The following is a 19,760-nucleotide window of genomic DNA, read 5'->3' as shown; positions in this document are numbered from 1 at the left end:
TCAAATTTTTGGATGAAACTTTTGAAAATTTCAAAAATGAAATTTCCGATATTGAAATTGACTACAGGAAATTTAGTTCCTTCTAAAATTTTCAGGGAATAAATACAAATTGTGGGGTATAATGACACTTTTTAATTTTTACAGTTTACTTAAGTCTATTTTAGGCATTTCAAATTTAAATTTTTTAAATGGGGGAGGTATAGGGTTAATTGAGGGGTACGAAATCCAATTTTCTTGATCACATTACATGGTCATGGGTGATTCTGCTGAGAATCGTGCAACAACCAAACGGATTTTGAATACACCTTCAATAAGGAGTTTCTCTATAAAAACTCGTCTATGATGCAAGGTATATAACTCATTTTCCCCTAAATATACCTCAAACTCCCTCCAATTCTTACTGACTAAGACGTCAAAGGGTTTACAAGTCACCCGACCATAAGCTATGTCATTGCTCTATCGTTGCAATCCAACTCCATACGTCACTGAAGTTCCACTCTAGATGATTGGTGTCATTTGGAGGATCAAATTCATTAAGGCATTTGTCACGCACAAGAATTGACCGACTATTTAGTCTATTATTCTCGATTTGAGGCTAGTATTTCAGTATACTAAAATAGTCTTACACCGATTGAAATCAAGACACAAAATGGACAATATTATCTTTGCTCACAATTATAATAAAAAACACTAATCACATTAAACATTTTTTAGTTAAACAAAAGATATATTAAGAATAATAACATTAAATGATTCAAAAGTAGCTAAATTTTATTTATAATAGTGATCAAAATGTAAAATATTTTTCTTGTAATTTTGAATTTTGAATAAATGAAGTATCTAATAAAAGAAGTGATACACACTTAAAGTGAAGTTTATAACCGAACAAACCACCGAATTCATCAATGACTTTGAAGGGCACTCTCATAAAGGGTAAATTGTGAATATTTCAAAAATATATCTGATTTTATCAAATTTTACTCATATTAATCTTTATTAAAGTATGATAGGAATTAAATTAATAAAAAATAATTAAATATAAAAATTAAATTGATAATAAATGACATATTTAATAGGAAAAGGTTAAATAAAGACAACTTGACAATTTAATCAAGTCAGGAAACTTTTTAAAATCTTTATAATCTCATAGACGATCATCACCCTACAAAGTTATAGACTAATTTGGTAGATTTGTAGTTTCTATCTATGTTATTTTTCCCACTTGCTCGCAATAAAATATGGTCCAAACATACACTAATGAAAAGTAAGCAACCACAACCCAAGAAAAGTAAAAGAATCGTGGCACAGCTAGCTATCAAATGATTGAACGGAGGAGTGAGTGAACGTTATGAATCTTCGTCACGAAATTGCCCTATTTAGCAGTACTACATGAACTCTACCATACAAAAACGGGAAAAGGAAATAAAATAAATAAAATATTAGTTCCCTCAGTAAACATTCGTTACCAATTGCTTATCTTTAATATCCGTTTACCATGGTTTAAAATATAACGGAAATTTGGAAGGCAATCCAAATTAGTTAAGTAGTAACAAATTTGCCACAACTTTTGAAACAGCTATAAGAATTGAAATGCCGGCCAGTGTATTAAATAAGTTGGGTCCATTGATGCAGACCTATGTTTCGTAGTTATTGGTTCCATTATGAAATTTTATGCCAACAACAGTTACAGCTAAGAAAAATCAAACATAAATCCTTAAACTAAGGTGTGGGGCACGAGTGCAACGTGCAACGGGAATGGTAGAAAAGAGTAATAATTAGAAAAAAGAAACTAACTCAGACGCAACCAAAAAGAAAATGGGGATTATATGGGTTCCATTCCCAACTTTTAATAACAATAATAATAAGCTAAGTTATAAAACAAGTCAATGTCAAATAATCTAAATCTACTTTACGTCCACATCTTGTCGCGTATAGATTTGCAAACATCTTTATCCTAAATCTAAACATATCTATCATCATAGCATAATTATAAACTTGCATCTAACACCAATTGGACCCCAAAATAAAAAGCCAAACTCATATCATGCAATTATAATCGTTATTTTTGCCGTAACCCCGACAACTATCTCGTGCAATTTTCATATGCAACAAAGACTTGAGGACTTATAAGATGCAAACAAAAAACACAAGCATCTTTCATTTTTGTGGTGTGGATTGGGTGCAACACAAGTGTTTCCATGTTCCAACTGTTCGATATGGGGCCTCAGCCAACTAATTGAATCCCCCACACCACGTCGATTCTGTAACACTCTCCCCTTTTACATTAAATTGATGGTGTAAGCACAACATCATCCCAATGATAATGACATTGCATAAGCTTAAATTAATTAATAATTAACCGTAAGTAACTCGTGCATTTAACTTTAAGTACAAAATTAAGGTAAGTTGAATAGTAATAAAAATAATAATAATATATGAACTCTAGTTACTTCACAGCAATAGTGTAAATAATTAAATGCAGTGAGTACTAGTATAGTGTACATAGTTTTATCAGCATCATCATCAACTACAAGGATGATGTGGATATGGAAGAAAGAAACTTCATATATTTTAATCTTCACCAACCCCATGGAAGATGAGGTGAGTGACCTTAAAGAAGCTTTCAAACTAAGCTAATTACCATTAATTTCAAAATAATCTAGGAAATAATAATAGTAATGATGATGATAATAGTGGTAATAATAATGATCTGTACAATTTGAAGAAAAACCTCAAATATGATGGGATTAAACTACCTTGATGAAACGGGGTTTAAGGCTCTAGCAAAGCCATTCATGGCCCCATAACCCTTGGAACTAAATCCCAAACACCCAAGCAAACCTTGTTTGTAGGGCAAAAAAGTCTTTTTCCTCAACTCTTCAGCTTGAGCTCTATTAGCTTTATAGTGCAACTCATGTGGAGAAGGTGGAACTCTCCTCTTCCCAACACCATTCAAGGGCTTTCCTGTCATTTTCTTAGCCCAACCTTGAGAATGAGAAGAACTTCCTTTGCTAGAAGAAGACGATGACCCATTTCTCTGATTTTCACAAGATTTCTCCTTTGAAATCTGGGGTTGTAGATTTTGATTATTAGAGTTTGATTTCTTTTCTTTTGTTGGAGAAAACGAAATCGTTGACCAGAATTTGTTGTTACTCCTTCCTTCACTTTTGCTTCTTAGAAAATCCTTCAAAAAAACCCATCTTTTAGAACTTCTTCCAGCTGAAGAAGATCTAGAAGAAGAAGCAGAATCTGAAGGATTTGTTTCCAAACCCAAATCATCAACCTTATCTATATGATTCTCCATTTCCGATAAAACACCATTATTACTATCATTGTTCTTCATTTGATTCTCATCAATCTCCAAAGTAACGTTATTCTCTGTCCACTCAAAATGCGTGTTATTTCTCAAAGGAGACATAGATCTGGTTCTTCTCCTAACAGATTTATCTCTGAGCCTCAGATCTCTACCACGAACAACAACTTCACCTTCATCTTCTTCCTCTTCTTCTTCTTCCAGATCCAGTAATGGAGCAAGAACCTGAGGACGTTCCAAGTGAGAGGAAAGTTTCATGGGTCGGATCTGGCCGTTAAGAAACAACTCATCGGCCGAAGTCATTGAACCGGAAGCAGCTGAACCGGTGGATCCGAACCGGGCAGAGAATTCAAACTCGTAACTTAGAGGAATGTTTGAAGAAGAGGTGTTAGTGGTTTGGTGGTGGTAAGAAGAAGTGATGGAGAAATGCATTGGGCTTGCAGGAGCGCTGTAGAAGTAACCGGAGATAGGTTGTCCGGTACGGCCTGGACTTGAAGGAGCGCTGACGTAAGGGGTTGAACAGTTACTGTCTATCATGTCTTCAATGAAGGTTTCGATGAGATTGTTGGAGTTGGGAGGTTCTGGGTTTGGGGTGTTGGGTTCATTGGTGGAGTTTTCGAGCTCCATTGCTATTTCTGTTTCGCTGTGTGTATATGTGACAGTGTTGTGAAGAATGAAGAAGGCTTGAAGCGAGTGAAGGGAAGAAAGAAAGAGTGAAACCTGACTTCACACGCTGTAGGAAATACACAAATATGCAATAATTTTTTCTTTTTTGTTATTATGGACTAATAGAAGTTGATGGAGAATGAAAATTGGTCTAACATTGTAAATATTTTTAAATAAAAAGAGACTAACATTGTACATAAATTATAAAGAACACCTCAACACAAAAGAAAGGATGATAAAGTACATCGATGGAATTTTAAAATATAATTATTAAAAATTAATTGTGATCATAAATTTTTTATACTTATATTTGATTATATTATATTAAAATAAAAAATCAACTCAAAAAAAAAAAAAATTAAAACGTCACTTAAAATTAAATTAAAAAATATTAATGTAATTTATTTTATTTTATAAACAATAAAATCTTGTTAATTAGTATCATAAAAAAAGTAGCTGGTTGAAAATGTTTATACTTAATTTCTTAGCAAGCACTCTTAATAACATTTTCACAACAAAGTGAGATGTAATTGAACAGATGTCTAAATTTTAATAAATAACTTATTTTTTTTATTTGTTGTGGATTGGGCTTAGGCTCAATACGCCATTAGATATCATTCAGGCCCAACATGTGTCCACCTCTAAGCATTTAACAGAATGTTCCTCCTAGCCAACTGTCAAAAGTGAACAGAGAGTAAGAATCGCGACGTCACATTCTTCGTCTACTTGGACATTATCGTCAATTTAGGTACACACTTTATTTCTACCTCTATTTCTACTCAATTTTACATTCACCTCAACATCAGAATACTTTCAGTTACCATCCTCAGATTCGATCATCATCATCATAGCTATTATTACTATTATTATTTTCATCATCATGGACGGATCTAGGGGTAGTAAGAATGGACTTCAGTCCCCTTTCTCTCAATATTTTAATAAACGTAATTACTATTATTTATATAATATTTAATATTTAAAATATGTTCGATGTCTGATATTATTACATATAATTATATTTAAATCATTTTTATTTTCAAAAATTGCTGTTATTTTCTACGTATTCGTTTTTTATTATTACTATTAAAACTATGAAATTGTGAGTTTTTTTTTATTCCCTTCTCTTTGTCCTTATATATCATAGAATGCCATTCATTATTCTTTCCTACTTTTTTCTCTCTTAACTTAAATATTAATTTCCATTCGCGGACAAACCAAAATTGTACGTCGGGAAAACCAAGTTAGAGTTTGAGTCGGTTGGATTGGATTGGATTGGATTGGATGTAAGGCTTTTGCGTTATGCTTACTTCTCTAATCTCTATGTACGCCTCTAACCCCTCCTATTTCTATACTATTAATTAGCTTCTACGAGTTTACCCGTTTTATCCCGGAAAATAAGTCAACAAAATTACCATTTTAAGTGTTTCTTTTTTTCTTTAAAAATTATTTTAACATGTTGAAAAAATATCAAATAGAATTGAAGTTCCAAAAAGATTTATTTTAATTTAAAATTTTGATTTGTAGTTTTTAAATTAAAATATAATTTTTATAATAAAATTTATTGTTTAATTTATTTTTATTTCAATCTAATATAATTTATTTTACATTTAACTTATTTTTGTGCATTTTAATCTTTTTGTAAAATTACAACAAAGTAGTTTATTTAAAATTAATTGTATCGCAGTAAAATTAAACACACTTTTAAATATCTGAATAGCCTACATATTGCTCAACCGCTTAGAATATTATTCTATACAAAAATTTTAACCTTGGAAACATGATGGTTGCCGGTAATAAAAAAGTTAAAATTAATTGCAAGAAAAGTAAATAAATTTAAAAAATTGGCATTATTTAATGATTAATTGTTGGATGCGACGTATAGTATCATAGTCTTCACCTTTATTATTAATATTATTATAGTTTGAAAGTACGAAACTAATTTTCTTTACAATTGATGAAGAAAAGAAGCTTAAATTAATGACAAGGACCACTACCCTACCTATAAACTAATCTCTAGATAAAGTTGGCTGATAATAATACTTCGAATTCTATGTGATCATTTGGACATCAATTTTATCTTTTCATCCTAAAGCTTAAACCTGTTTTTTTATACAATTAAGACATTCATCGATATAAATAGAGAGCATCAATAATCCAAATTTAAATTCGTTACACTAAAAAGTATGAATTTATAATATTTTAATTAATAATATAAAATAGAAATATACATACAAATATAAATATAACAAAATTTAAATATTTGAAATATTTGATTTGTAAAACGTCAAAATCATGTATTAAAAATTATAATTAATCAAAATTACTATATTAATCTAAATAACTAAACATCATATCAAAATAAAAAATAATGCACTAAAATGACGACCAAGTGGCCGTAACAAACCACCCGACTAAACTAGCATCTATCATTACTAAAACCAACCCTATTTATATATCAAAAAGTGAAATTAAATAAAATCATAACTTTGAATTTATTAAATAATATTGAATTATTTTCATTAAATATTCATTATAATTTTATTAAATTATTTAAAAATTATAATTTTCAATTTTTATATTTTTATATATTTAAAGTGATACAAATGAATATTATAGAAGAATATCCGACATAAAATATAATATTATTATACAAAACCATCTTAATATTTTTAGAGTCTGAATTTAAAATTTTTAATAAAAAATATAATTTTAATAATTATTAATTATTTTAAAATATTAAACATTTACTTGATGAACACATCAAAAATGTCAAACTACTATATTTATCTTCATCAAACTAAGTAAATTATAAATAATAATAAAATTTTAAACTAATACTAACTTTTTTACTATTTAAAAATAGTTTTTTTTAACATTTTCTAAAACAAATTTATCAATCAAATTTTTATATTATTATTAAATAACATTATTTTATTTATAAGAAAAAAATTGAAACCTTGATAAGTTTTGGAACCTTAATAATTTCGAAATCCTATACAATAGAGATTGCACCCCATATAACTGACCCTATTATCATGTACTCTTTATCATCACACACAAAACACTAAAATAGATATAATATTTTTGTAAAATAAAATAAAGTTATTATAAACAAAAATATATTTAATAAATTTTAATTTAAATAATAAATATCAATATTATTATATTGAATATTATATATTGAATTTGAACTTATATCTTATATTTATTTGTAATTTCTGATAGTAATTATATAATTGATGACAATTTTTTTTTAAATACACAATATTTAATATTTCACATTAGCTTAAATAATAACTCGTTTGGTTCTAAACTTAAAAAAAATGCAATAATAAGTTAAATTTTTAATGACTTGTTTATTTCACAATATATATTTTATGATTTTTTTTATAACTTATTTTTTATGAAATTTAAAAGACTAATAACTTTTAACTAATCTTTTTAATAAATATGATTAATTTTGTTATTTAAATTCAAATTTTAATTAAAACAATTAATAATCAAAATTTATTTACGTCGTGAATGATTAAGAATTCACTTCTTAGAGTCAGAAAATTAGAAAACAAATAAACAAAACAAAAAGGGAGAAAGGCTTATAAAAAGGGAGGAGGGTTTTGTAAAAAAATGAGGGAGTTATTATTCTACAGCTAAAAAATCCATACAATTATTGCAAAAGCTTACTAATATGTACATATCATAGAAAGCAGAGTCTCTTTTCAGTTTTCTCCAAATTCAAGAAAGGAGAGGGAATATAAGTAAATGGGAGGGTGGATGGTAAATGCAATATTAATTACTTGATAAAGTTTTTTTGCATACGAAGGAAAGGCAATATCTAGCGAATCAAAGTCTGACAATTTATTTAGAGCGCATATCAACCACGTGTACCATTTTCTTACATTTCAAAATTTAATTAAAATAAACTAATATAATCCCTTTTTTTGTTTAGTTCTAATATGATCAAAATTGATTTTGAAATAATAAATTTTATAAAATTAATTTTAGTTAAAAATACATAAAATATAAAAATGATTTATATTTTAGTATGTTGAAGTAAAAGTAAATTTAATAATATTTTTTATATAAAAATTACGTTTAAATTTAAATATTATAAATTATAATTTTAAATTAAAATCAATTTTAAAAATATAATTAAGTATACTCAATAATATCAAAGTATATAAAAATTAATTTTAACTCCTTTAAAATTCAACTTAAAATTAATTTTTACTTAGAAGTGGAATAGAGCAAGTCGTAGCTTGAAAAACCACGCATACCTAACAATTTGTCCATCACGCACATGTTTTTTTTCCTCCATACGTATTTAGGAAATTCATCTATACATGTACTATTACTAATGTACAAAGTTCTAATGTCTTCATGGTAAAGTTTACCTGCACAACTTAAATTTTGTGTATTGGACCGTACAAAAAAAATAAAAAAAATTGAAGTTATGCTGGTAGAATAAGGGACTAAAGTCATGCACAATTACAGGTATTTTATTTAGTAAGTTAAATACATTTTAATTAAGTATGCTCAATAATATCAATGTATATCAAAATTAATTTTAACTCCTTTAAAATTCAACTTAAAATCCATTTTTATTTCGAGGTGGAATGGGGCAAGATGTAGCTTGAAAAGCCACACATACCTAATAGTTTGTCCATTACTTGTGCGTTTGCACATGTCTTTTTCCTCCATACATATTTAGGAAATTCACCTACATATGTACTGTTACTAATGTACAAATTTCTAATGTCTTCATAGTGAAGTTTACATGCACAACTTAAATTTTGTGTATTGGACTGTAAAAAAAAATTGAAGTTATGCTGGTAGAACGAGAGACTCTAAGGTCATGCACAATTATAGGTGCTTTATTTATTGAGTACTAAGTTAAAATACATTTTAATTAAGTATGCTCAATAATATAAAAGTATATAAAAATTAATTTTATATATTAAAAAATAATTTTAATTCCTCTAAAATTAAACTTAAAATTAATTTTTACTTAGAGGTGGAGTGGGGTAAGCTATAGCTTGAGAAGTCACACATACATAACAACTTATCCATTACTTATACGTTCGCATATGTCTTTTTACTCCATACATATTTAGAAAAATCACCTATATATGTACTATTACTAATTACAAAATTCTAATGTCTTCATGGTGAAGTTTACCTGCACAACTTAAATTTTGTGTATTGAACTGTACCAAAAAAAAAATATTGAAGTTATGCTGATAGAACGAGGGACTAAGGTCATGCACAATTATATATGCTTTATTTATTGAGTACTAAGTTAAATCCATTTTTATTGTTGTGAAAATATTTTGGGTGTTTATAAAGAAAGGTGGTTATGCAAGCATTACTTTTTTCTTTATTTTTTTTTTGAATTGTACATAATAAATTGTATTAAATTTGATGAGTGTCGTGTAATGATATAAAATTATTAATAAGACATATTTAATATTTTTTTTAAAGGTTGTGTTGGAGAGATTAAATACTTGTTAAAAACTGTCATTAAAAAATTATAAAATGAATAATATGTATTAGTGTGAGTTGTTTAAACACCCAAACATGAGTGTTTTAAGAGTATTGAGAATGAGATGTTTCTCTTATTAAACATCATATTAAATAAACATCTATGTGTAAAGTAAAAATTATGGGTGTTTATTGAGAAAGGTGGTTGCAGAAGCACTATCTATTTTTACTTTTTATTGAGTTTCACTTAATATATTATATTAAAATAAATGAAGTTGTTGAAATATAATAGACTTAATTTCAGTTTTTATTCTTCTATTTTAGCTGAATCGTGAAAATAGTCATTTCATTTTATTTCTTCATAGTTTTAGTCCCTTAAACAAAATTTTAGTCCAAAATTTGATGAAATGTCATTTTTTTAAGCCACACCACACAATTTATGATTATAGATTTCAGATTGTTGCACCACGAGATCATGAGTCATAATGTGACTTAAATAAATGTAAAAAAGTGACACTTTATTAAATTTTGAATTAAAATTCTATTTGAGACCAAAACTAAGGAGAAATAAAGTGAAAAAACTATTTTCAATTCAGTTAAAATAAGAGGACCAATAAAATTAATTTACAATATTAAATTATAATAAGAATTTAAAGAATCATAATTGTATTTATTTACAATAACAAATTAATCATATGCACAAATAATAATATATAAAAAAAATTATTAATTTCATTCACAATAAAATTAATTTAAAAAATAAAATATCGACGAGTTCAATACGAGCATTGGTACCGAATTAAGTACACGATACGATACGGTGTCTCGCTATTTTAGAAGTACACGTTCCATAATAGAAAAGACGTTATTTTATTTGAAATAACAAAAACGTTTTAGAACATAATATTACTCCGATGACGTAGACATAAAACGGTAGACAAATATTGCATCTCGAGAATAGTGGTTGCAGTAGGCCACTTGCGACGACAAAATAGTATTATAGCGACCAATTTTGATATATGATGTAGTTCAAATTCATCAATGTAATTTATGAGTTAGTATGCTTCCTCCATTTTTTTTAATTATTAGTCTTTTTAGAAGAAAAAAAAAACATTTTTATAAAAAGGAGTTAGTGGGTAAGCAAGTAAATGTGACTTCTATGGTGAGTGTAACGATATAAATTATTCTTATTTTAATATATGATGATGTAATTTAAATTCATCATTGATATATTCTCATTTACTATATTATATTTTACGGTAAATGAGTGAGTAAGCCAATAATGTGGCTTTTAGAGTGATGGCTCAAACAAGTCCCTCACACGTGGATCGAATAATTTGTTTATTAATCAAAATTAATTTTTTAATTTGTACAAAACATTCTTAAAAAGAACATGTATATAAAAATAGAGTACTCAACATAGTGCATGCTGGTGAAAAAGCTGAGGAGTTACCCCATCCATTTACTGATGGTTATACACAATCTGTGTCAAGAGTAAATTGAATTATTATTCCTAAAATTATTAATCTTGGAAAGAAAAGATTTTGATATTCATTATTTTATGAAAAGACAAATCAACAAGAAATCTAATATAAACAAACCAGCAAGAAATCACGATTAAATCAGAACAGTTCTATAAGTAGTATTCTTAACCAAAAAATTGCATGATATATAAATCTATTAATGCAGCAAAGCACAAGTTACTAATTAAGCTATACGTGATCAAGTTTGTAGACCAATAATTTCTGGAATAGTTCACATACTTATTTTAACACGTTTTATCACCTCTTGGTAGCATTGAAAATGCTGTGTAACCACCTTTCATAAATCATAACCATATTGTCTTCCAATGAATCAAAAAGACTATTGTTCTGGTTAGTTATTCTGGTTATTAGCAAAATGGACACCCAAATATAGTTAAAGGCAGTATAATATTATTGTTTTTGTACTTAGCTTGGAGGAGATGAATTAGTGACTATCATATGAAAAAAGGTCAAAAGAAAGACAGGAAATAAGGATTAAAGCACATGGTATGTTGTAACAAATTGTTGACATGTGAGTCTCGTCCACAATGTAGATCATACAATTAATTAGTTTTATAGTTGACAAAAAAACATTTTTTCTGGATAGATTTCACATAGAGATTACAATAGTGCCAATAGGGGTTGTTTCAATTTTACTACACAATAATGTTATAGTGCTGCTATAGTTGCTATTTAACAACAATTTGTACTAAATAATGTATTGTAGAACAATAATAGATTCTAGAATTTATGCTAATATATAGTGCGGCTATTTACAAGATTGAGAGATTAGTGATTAAACACGGGTTTCTATCGTTAGTTAGGCAGAAAAACAGAAAGCTTAAGAGGCCACGACATAATGGTTGGTACCAAGGGATTAAACATGCTACAAATCAGTATCAAGTAGATTACTATGTCAAGCTCAAATTCTAAGCCATTTTCAAAGATACTGGTGCATCAAAATTAAATAAATTCTCCTCAACCACACTCAACTTTTTTGGCGCCCTTTACAACAAAAATAAATGCATGCATTTGTTCAAGAAAGTGTAAGGGACTTCAACAAGTACTCCATATTCAATCAATGCATCAGAATTGGACCCAGTAGATTGTATGGTGGATTTCTGTGGTACTACAGTTTTATGGAACTGACACTAATAGATGCATTAATAGGAATCATGCTCTTCGATGCATTGAGTTATTAAATTCATAAATTAAAAGTATTAAACGTAAAATTCAACTGATCTTTTCACTAAAAAATGTTTTAACTAAGAAAATATTTTAATTTCTGATAAATTAATAGTTCCTGTACTTGAAAGGACCTATATAGCAGGAACCAATGTTGACTCCAACGAGGAAGATACCCAGATTAATGTGGCCAAGAAAGAATCTATAGCGGTGCCATATTTAACTCTTTCTGCTTTCTTCAAAGTTTTAGTACAAAATCTTGGATGATCAATTTTGTTACTTTTGTATATACTTACTTCTAGTACCTCAAAATTAGATCTGAAAAATAACAAACTAGGGAAATATTTTAACTTCTCAACGTACACCACCATAAAAATAAAACAAAAAGGTCCACTGAACGGGATAGAATAGAGTATATATCATACTTGAAACTGCAGCAACTCACGATGCAGTCTTGAGACAGTTATCACAAGGACTAGAGCCATACTTGCAGGTCTTTCTATCGAATGATTCTCCGAAATGTTTGAGTAAGGTTTGTCTTCGGCATTCAACCTGAACATTCAAACCAGATAAAATGTACTAGTAATTTGTGGATAAAAAAGTCTTTCTGCACTGGGTGTCAGTTTGTTACACCATTAAATATATGGATGACAAATATATGGAGAAATTTAATATGAATTCAAATGGTCAACGCTATTTTTTATATCCTAATTTCAAAAGTACTGAACTAACTATAGATGTGTGCGTGTGCGCGCATGTGTGTGAGAGAGAGAGGGAACATATGTTAAATGTTAGGGAGCTTGCTTACCTTTAATTCACAATACTGTTGCATCATTTTGGCTTGAACCATTGCTGTCTTAAAACTCTCCTTTTTATATACTTGGCCGTTTCTTATCATGCATACAACTCTACTAAAATCCTTCTTCTGGTATAGAACAATGCAAACTGCAGGAAGATTGTCTCTTCCAGCTCTTCCCGATTCTTGATAATAACTTTCAATTGATTTTGACATTGTATTGTGGATGACAAATCGCTGAAAACACATGACAAGAAAAAGGATAATTTGAGTAACAACAAACTGTAAAACTCATATCACTAAGAATTTGTAGAGCAAATGAACACCTTGCTTGTGCTATATTTTCCTTAGCCAAGCATTAAAATGCTGAACTAACTGCATATGCTATTATATATTCAATTTTATTAGGCAGATAGCAGAGTCGACTAAAGTGCTTATAGATTTTGCATTTATACTTTCAACCTGTGCTTTATCAGGATACACAAGATCCCCAAGAATTTGAATAATTGTGCAAAATTGCAAATAACCATTTGTATCTTAAATTTTGTTATGGCAATCATGAATATAAGACTTGGAAATGACTTCCTAATTACTATGCGTATACATGAAGAATTTTTTATCAATGCTGTGCTGGAAAAATGCTACACATGAGGGTTAGTCCCTCTGTCATTTTGTAGGTCATCGGACTAGTTGTCAAGGATTATGCAACAAATCACTAATAGACCATTCAGTAACTCACTTTGTTGATTAACTATCAGGCTACCGAGTTATTTACAGAGAAGGGCATATTTCTTACATAAAGTGTGGAATTCCTGATCGAAGTCAATCATAAAATTGTGAATGATAACAACATCATCATAGTAATTTAAAAAAGTATCTCAACTTACAACATCAGGTTTGTCTATCCCCATTCCAAAAGCAATAGTTGCACATACAATATGGACCTCTCCATCGTGCCATTTCTTTTGAACAGCAACTCTCTGGCGGACAGCCAAGCCAGCATGGTAATATGCTGCCTTAATTTTACATTTCTCAGTCAAAAACTTTGATACCTCGACACATTCACTTTTTGACAGGCAATATACAATGCCACACTGACTCTTGAAACGATCCACTAGTAGTTGTGCAAGCTGCTTCAGTGGTTCCTTTGTCTTAACAATCACTTCATACTTCAAATTTGGTCTGTCAAAGCTTCTTTCAAGAACAATTGCATGTGGAATTCTTAAAGCATTTAAGATGTCCTGAAACAAATCCAATTTAAGGCAAAGAAAAAGGGGGAGGGGCCTAATACTTAATATAGCCGTCCAAATATAATAGCAATTTACTATTCTAATTACCTCGCGAACTGGGTGAGTTGCAGTGGCAGTCAATGCCATGACAGGTACATCTGGAAAGTTTTGCTTGAGAGATCCTAATCCCCGATAATCAGGCCGGAAATCATGTCCCCATTGGCTGAAAACATAATTTTAAATTTAAATGTTGTGAATCGGTTATTGACAATAAAAATCAGATAGCTTTAACAATTCCCAACCAAAACTGTTGAGGCATGCCTTTACTACTACCCTGGCAGTTTAACATCTGTTTGCACACCTTTGTAGTAGCACTAAAATATTTTCATCAATCCAAATCACAGCTCTTGTAATTAAAGTTGGTGAAACTTCTTAAATAAGAAAATATTTCATGTTCAAGTCACAATATCTCAAAGTAGTCAAGAACTGTATCAACTACTAGCAGTACAAAGACAAGGTACAATACAGACTTCTAGCTTATGTATAAAAATACCAACTACTTCAAAGTGGCCGTGTGTCAAAACTCAGTCTCCCTATAGTTACCCATTCAAACCCCGTTTTACATGAAGTCCTTTATCTTTTTATTTTTATTTTAACCATTCAGTTCAAAAAGTTATGATTTAGGAAGCTTCTTGAAGACCTTCAACTGAATGTAACAAGGTCATACCCTTTGATTTTAAGATATCACTTAATCCAACTAACCTGTCTGTTTTCACTTGATCTGCCTCCTTAATGGCCACCACGAGAGCTCAATTCAAAATGACATTTTAAACAATGGCACTTCAATAGTAATTAAAATTTTGGAGCGTGTTCATATCGTGTGATCAGTCAAACAGACATATCAGACACACAAGGGAAGAGCTACCGGCAAAATTATGTCCCCGAAACGTCATTCAATTGCACTCATTGATGAAACATAGTTACAGGGACTGTACAAGAAATTGCATTCAGTTGCACAATGCATACCTAACACAGTGCGCCTCGTCAACAACAAAACCTGCTAGCTGTCCCTGTGAGTTAAGAGGGAACCCCAACAAAAGAAACTCATGAGATCTTTAGTGCTCTGTGACACTGTTTCATAAAATGTATTCAAATCAAGAAAGTTTTACCTTCTGATGCATGCATTTTAGAATCCCAAGAAATGATTGGTTTCCGGCAATTCTCTCAGGTGTCACATACAAGAGCTTGCATGAAGGCTTGTCTTTTCTGTATACAAGAAAATTAATGTGAGAAAATATCGAGCAAGATAGCATTCACTAAGTGAAAGGATGTTTTTTAAATGATACTAATACACTAATTTCATGGGCAAATTATATGACAGATCATGTAGACAAGATAGACAAGGAAGTGAATCTCACCTCAGCTCTTGGAGAACAGCTGCAGCTTGGGAAGTAGTTTGTTGAGAATTTAAAAAAGTAGCAGGTATTCCAAACTTGAGGTTAAGTGTTATTATCTGATCCTGAATGAGTGAAAGTAAGGGAGATACAACTACCGTAACTCCTGGTTGAAGGGTTGCTGGAAGCTGTAAGCACAAAATAAAATTAGCATGTTCAAAAGCATATAAACTAGATAACAATATTTCACTAATGCTTCGGGGTACAAAGAAAAGCTGGGAACTTGGGAGCTACCATTTTAAATAATGAAAAAGTAGGGAAAATACGCAGTCATTTGAACAGTGTACATCTTTAGAATTTTTAAGCAAGTAGTTGCTTCAAAAATATATAATCACCATTGTTTAAAAGGAAATCTTCAAAAAAAAAATATCCGGGTTTAAGAGAAAGCAATGACCTGATAGCAAAGAGATTTACCACCCCCAGTAGGCATAAGAATAAAAGAGTCTTGTTTTGCCAAAGTTACTTTACATGCTTGATGCTGCAATGCTCGAAATGTCATATTACCGAAGATAACAATATTTGCCAATTCAATATCATCTAGCGCCTGCAATTCTTCATATGTGAGAATACTATTTCTACCATTTGAAGAAAAGGAGGAGTGTGTTTTTCTGGAAGTTGATGAAACTGAGCCTTGAGTAATGCCACTTCTACCATCCTACAACATATGTTAACTATTTCAGTATAATCTAACTGTCATATTAGTCACATTATACTAGAAAATCTAGCCAGTGGAAATAGATTTAAGAAAATATGCTGAGAGTAGCCCCGATAAATTTTCACCAATTATTATATAGAACCATGTAACATTTTTAGTTGATTGCAATCCCTCAAAGGAGGGGCAGGAAAAAATCCTTTTGAAAGATTTGGAATAGCTCAAGACCCCAATCATGACAGAAACTTCCCTTGCAAATTTCTTAGTGTGATACTGATATGAACTGGTATAATTTATTAAAAAGGAATTCGGAAAATCTCCCTTGATTGCAATTCTGCAGATATTCAAGGCTATATTTAGGGAAAAAAGTCTAAATAATGACATATATTTGAGATTTTAAAATATTAAAGAAATGACATAATAGATGATCATATAATAGTCCAATCACCCTTTTAATCGATTTTAGGAACATTTTATTATTTCTTTAATTTAGAAAAGGAAAATAAGTCCTTCCCTCCTCTTTTCCCTCCAAATCCCTGCTTCGTAACATAAATCCAAGGGTAAGCAACCTCCGAGTCTTAAGGTTCCAACTTTTCCACAGATGGCTGGCTGCTCTCTCCTTTTCTCTCTTCTATTATTTATATACATTGTGATCCAACCTACCCTCTCTAACTAACTATCTATTTGTTATTAACTAACTAATGATCTATAAAACATTGACATTACCACGTACATCAGACACAACACTGACATTGATAATAATTTAAAAAATAGAAGTAATTGAATGTAATTACATGTGTCGGTGTTGTGTTGGTGTTCATGTTCAGACATTGGACATACCTTCAACCTGAAGTGTGGGTGCTACATAGCTAATGGCGACATGTAACCTTTCGCAAGTTGGGTTTAGGTTACATCCATATTATATTCTTTTCTATTTTATTAAATTTCATTATCTCCCAGTTTGTTTTATCTTGGTGCATAGTTTTGAAAGAACATAACATGTAAGCAATTAGAATACAACGCAGATCCATAACAATTTTCCAACCATGTATGTTTCTCACTTAAGGAAACACAATTATAGCTCTATTCATGTTCACAAATATTTGAAACTACAAATAAAACTGTTAATCATGATAAAATGAAATTGATTTACTACCACAGACTTTGGAGGATGAAAATTTGTATCCTCATCGTCACTTGAACCCAACTCCACAAATTTGGCTCGGTGTTGCTTAGGTTGAGGCGAATTGTCAACAATATCAATAAACGAGTCGGAAGCATCAACGCACGTGGCAAGACCTTCATCAAGCACGTGATTCAAAGTTCCACAAGCTTGTGATTCCATTTCGTGAAGATCATCCCATTCCTCAGTGTCTGGAGCTGACTCCGCCAAAGCCGCGAGAAAATCATCGCCGCAATGTTCAACGGTGATAAAATCACGACCATCGTCACCTTGAATAAGCGGTTAATTAATTAGTTAATAGAGTGGAAATAAAAGTGAAACGATTAATTAATGTATGTAGCATACCGTAGAGAGCGAGAAGACGATCGAAAGATTGGTTAGCGGAGTGTTCGTCGAAGCCGAATTCAAGAGCTAAACTGATTAACCGAACTTTCTCTAAATCTAAATCGTGTTGCTGTTTCTGTTGCTGCTTCTTCTTCTTGCTACTGCTTCCTGTTTCCATTCCCGCGCTACCTGTTTTCTGCTTCCAATTCAATTTTGTAGTTGCTTCCTCTCGTTTTCCTTTGAACCGTTATGTAAGGGCAGCAGTGGCTGGCTCAACGATGTCGTATTGTATTATTATTTTAACGTTTGGTGAAGTAGATACTGACATATAAATTTACCTATTTTTTTTTATCATATCACCATGAATATGATATCATTTTAAATTTTGCTACATTACTATTTTTGGGATAAAATATCTGATTTGCGATTAAAATTGCAATAAATTTAGTATTTGAAGGATTAAAAAGTTCAGTTTAAAAAAATAAACTAATCTTATGAATGTAACAAAATAGAAGATCAAATGTAAAATTAAAATCTTTATTATATTTATTTAAATAAACAGAATAATTTTATTTTTCAAATCATCTTAGGAATGATATTTTGGTTTTAGTGGCACTTCAAGAATCTATGGAAGTTTTGGATTTAATCATAGTTAAATCTCATCATATACAAATGAGAAAAGTTAACTGAAAGTAATTACATCAAGTTTTTATATAGACTAATAGATCATTTAATTTATAAATTTAATACTCTTTCATATATTAAAAAGGTATTTACAATACATTTTTTACCACGGCCAATATTAAGAATTAATATTATTAATATTTTGCTTTGAATAAAGGTCGAATTTAATATTTTTTTTATTATTTAATTCTCTAACTTCACAAAACCATACTAATAGCAATCCTATTCCACATAATTGTCAAATTTCATGAAATATTTGATCGTACAACTACTTATTAGAAAAATATATTCTTTTTATTTGTAATTTTTAAAATTCAAAATTGTATTAGATGTTGTTTTACAAATTTGCTGCGGAGATACGTGGATTTAGATAATAAATAATTAAAATGGTTTATTTAATATGCTTGAAACGACAATTAAAAATAGATGGAGAAAGCATTATTACATGTTATTTTGCAGAATCCAAGAAATATCACTTTGTGTACCTATTAGTTATGTCTTCAGTTTCTCCATATTTCAAACCATAGGTTGATGCTAGAAACTATTTCTTCATTAAACAAATAGAGTTTGTTTTAACCTCTAATGTTTCTAAAAACCCACATCTTCGTCCAAATGCCTACATTCAAAGGGCAAAGAAACTATGTTTTGTGCACGTATACATCCGTAAATAAATAAAAAATACTGTGTTTTGTTTTTTATGGATGATTACTTTCGAAATGTATGTAAAAGGATGGAAAAAGATTTTCCCAAAAAACATGTTCATCAATACGCCCACCACATACACAAACCTATTACCTATTAGGTAATATGCAGGTAAGACTTCATCATTGAAGAAAGACAATAGAAAAAGGATCATATCTTATAAAATATGGAACTAATCTAAATACAGAAAATAAAAGAAATATGCAATCCTTATAGACACTTCATGCTAGAAAAAGGAGACATGCATAGTACGAATCTAATTTCCATATGACCAAAATATACGAAGCTTGCAAGCTTCATATATTAAAATGAAAATCAAACTCTCCCAAAAACGCATATGTATGCGCTACTTATCGAAAAGAATGATGAATTATGGCATCCATAACCTATATTATGTGCAAGATAAAGCTAACACATACACATACGTTCCATACATTAAGCTAGGTGACGATTTTTTTGCATGTAATCTTGAAACAGCTTAATCCTTTCCAGAGAGAAGACTTGAGCCTACCCTCAGTTGCATAAAGCTTATATTTGGCCACTCTGCGTTTTCTCTTCATATCTTTGTCAT

General features: G+C 29.9%; 2 protein-coding genes across 4 annotated transcripts; both read right to left on the bottom strand.

Moving 5' to 3' along the window:
* Nucleotides 1–2,406: 2,406 nt before the first annotated feature.
* LOC101513908 (uncharacterized) lies at nucleotides 2,407–4,138 on the bottom strand. Its single transcript, XM_004495614.4, has one exon. The coding sequence runs from the start codon at nucleotides 3,938–3,940 to the stop codon at nucleotides 2,753–2,755; it is 1,188 nt and encodes a 395-aa protein (XP_004495671.1). The 5' UTR covers nucleotides 3,941–4,138; the 3' UTR covers nucleotides 2,407–2,752.
* An 8,214-nt stretch (nucleotides 4,139–12,352) lies between these two features.
* LOC101514247 (ATP-dependent DNA helicase Q-like 1) lies at nucleotides 12,353–18,081 on the bottom strand. 3 transcript variants are annotated; one of them, XM_073367028.1, is made up of 11 exons: nucleotides 17,825–18,081; nucleotides 17,453–17,748; nucleotides 16,039–16,299; nucleotides 15,609–15,772; nucleotides 15,360–15,456; nucleotides 15,217–15,260; nucleotides 14,299–14,413; nucleotides 13,849–14,202; nucleotides 12,974–13,198; nucleotides 12,591–12,717; nucleotides 12,353–12,498 (listed from the first exon to the last, which is right to left on the bottom strand). In XM_073367028.1, the coding sequence occupies exons 1-10, from the start codon at nucleotides 17,979–17,981 to the stop codon at nucleotides 12,607–12,609; spliced, it is 1,824 nt and encodes a 607-aa protein (XP_073223129.1). In that variant the 5' UTR covers nucleotides 17,982–18,081; the 3' UTR covers nucleotides 12,353–12,498; nucleotides 12,591–12,606. The 3 variants fall into 3 exon arrangements, with proteins under 3 accessions (XP_073223129.1, XP_073223130.1, XP_027189186.1); XM_073367029.1 differs by having other exon boundaries at nucleotides 12,353–12,483; XM_027333385.2 differs by having other exon boundaries at nucleotides 12,353–12,717; nucleotides 17,825–18,080.
* Between the last annotated feature and the right edge of the window lie 1,679 nt (nucleotides 18,082–19,760).

The sequence above is a fragment of the Cicer arietinum genome, chromosome 4, assembly GCF_000331145.2.
Source record: "Cicer arietinum cultivar CDC Frontier isolate Library 1 chromosome 4, Cicar.CDCFrontier_v2.0, whole genome shotgun sequence".
Taxonomy (NCBI): Eukaryota; Viridiplantae; Streptophyta; class Magnoliopsida; order Fabales; family Fabaceae; genus Cicer; species Cicer arietinum.
This window is presented reverse-complemented; position numbering and strand designations above follow the sequence as displayed.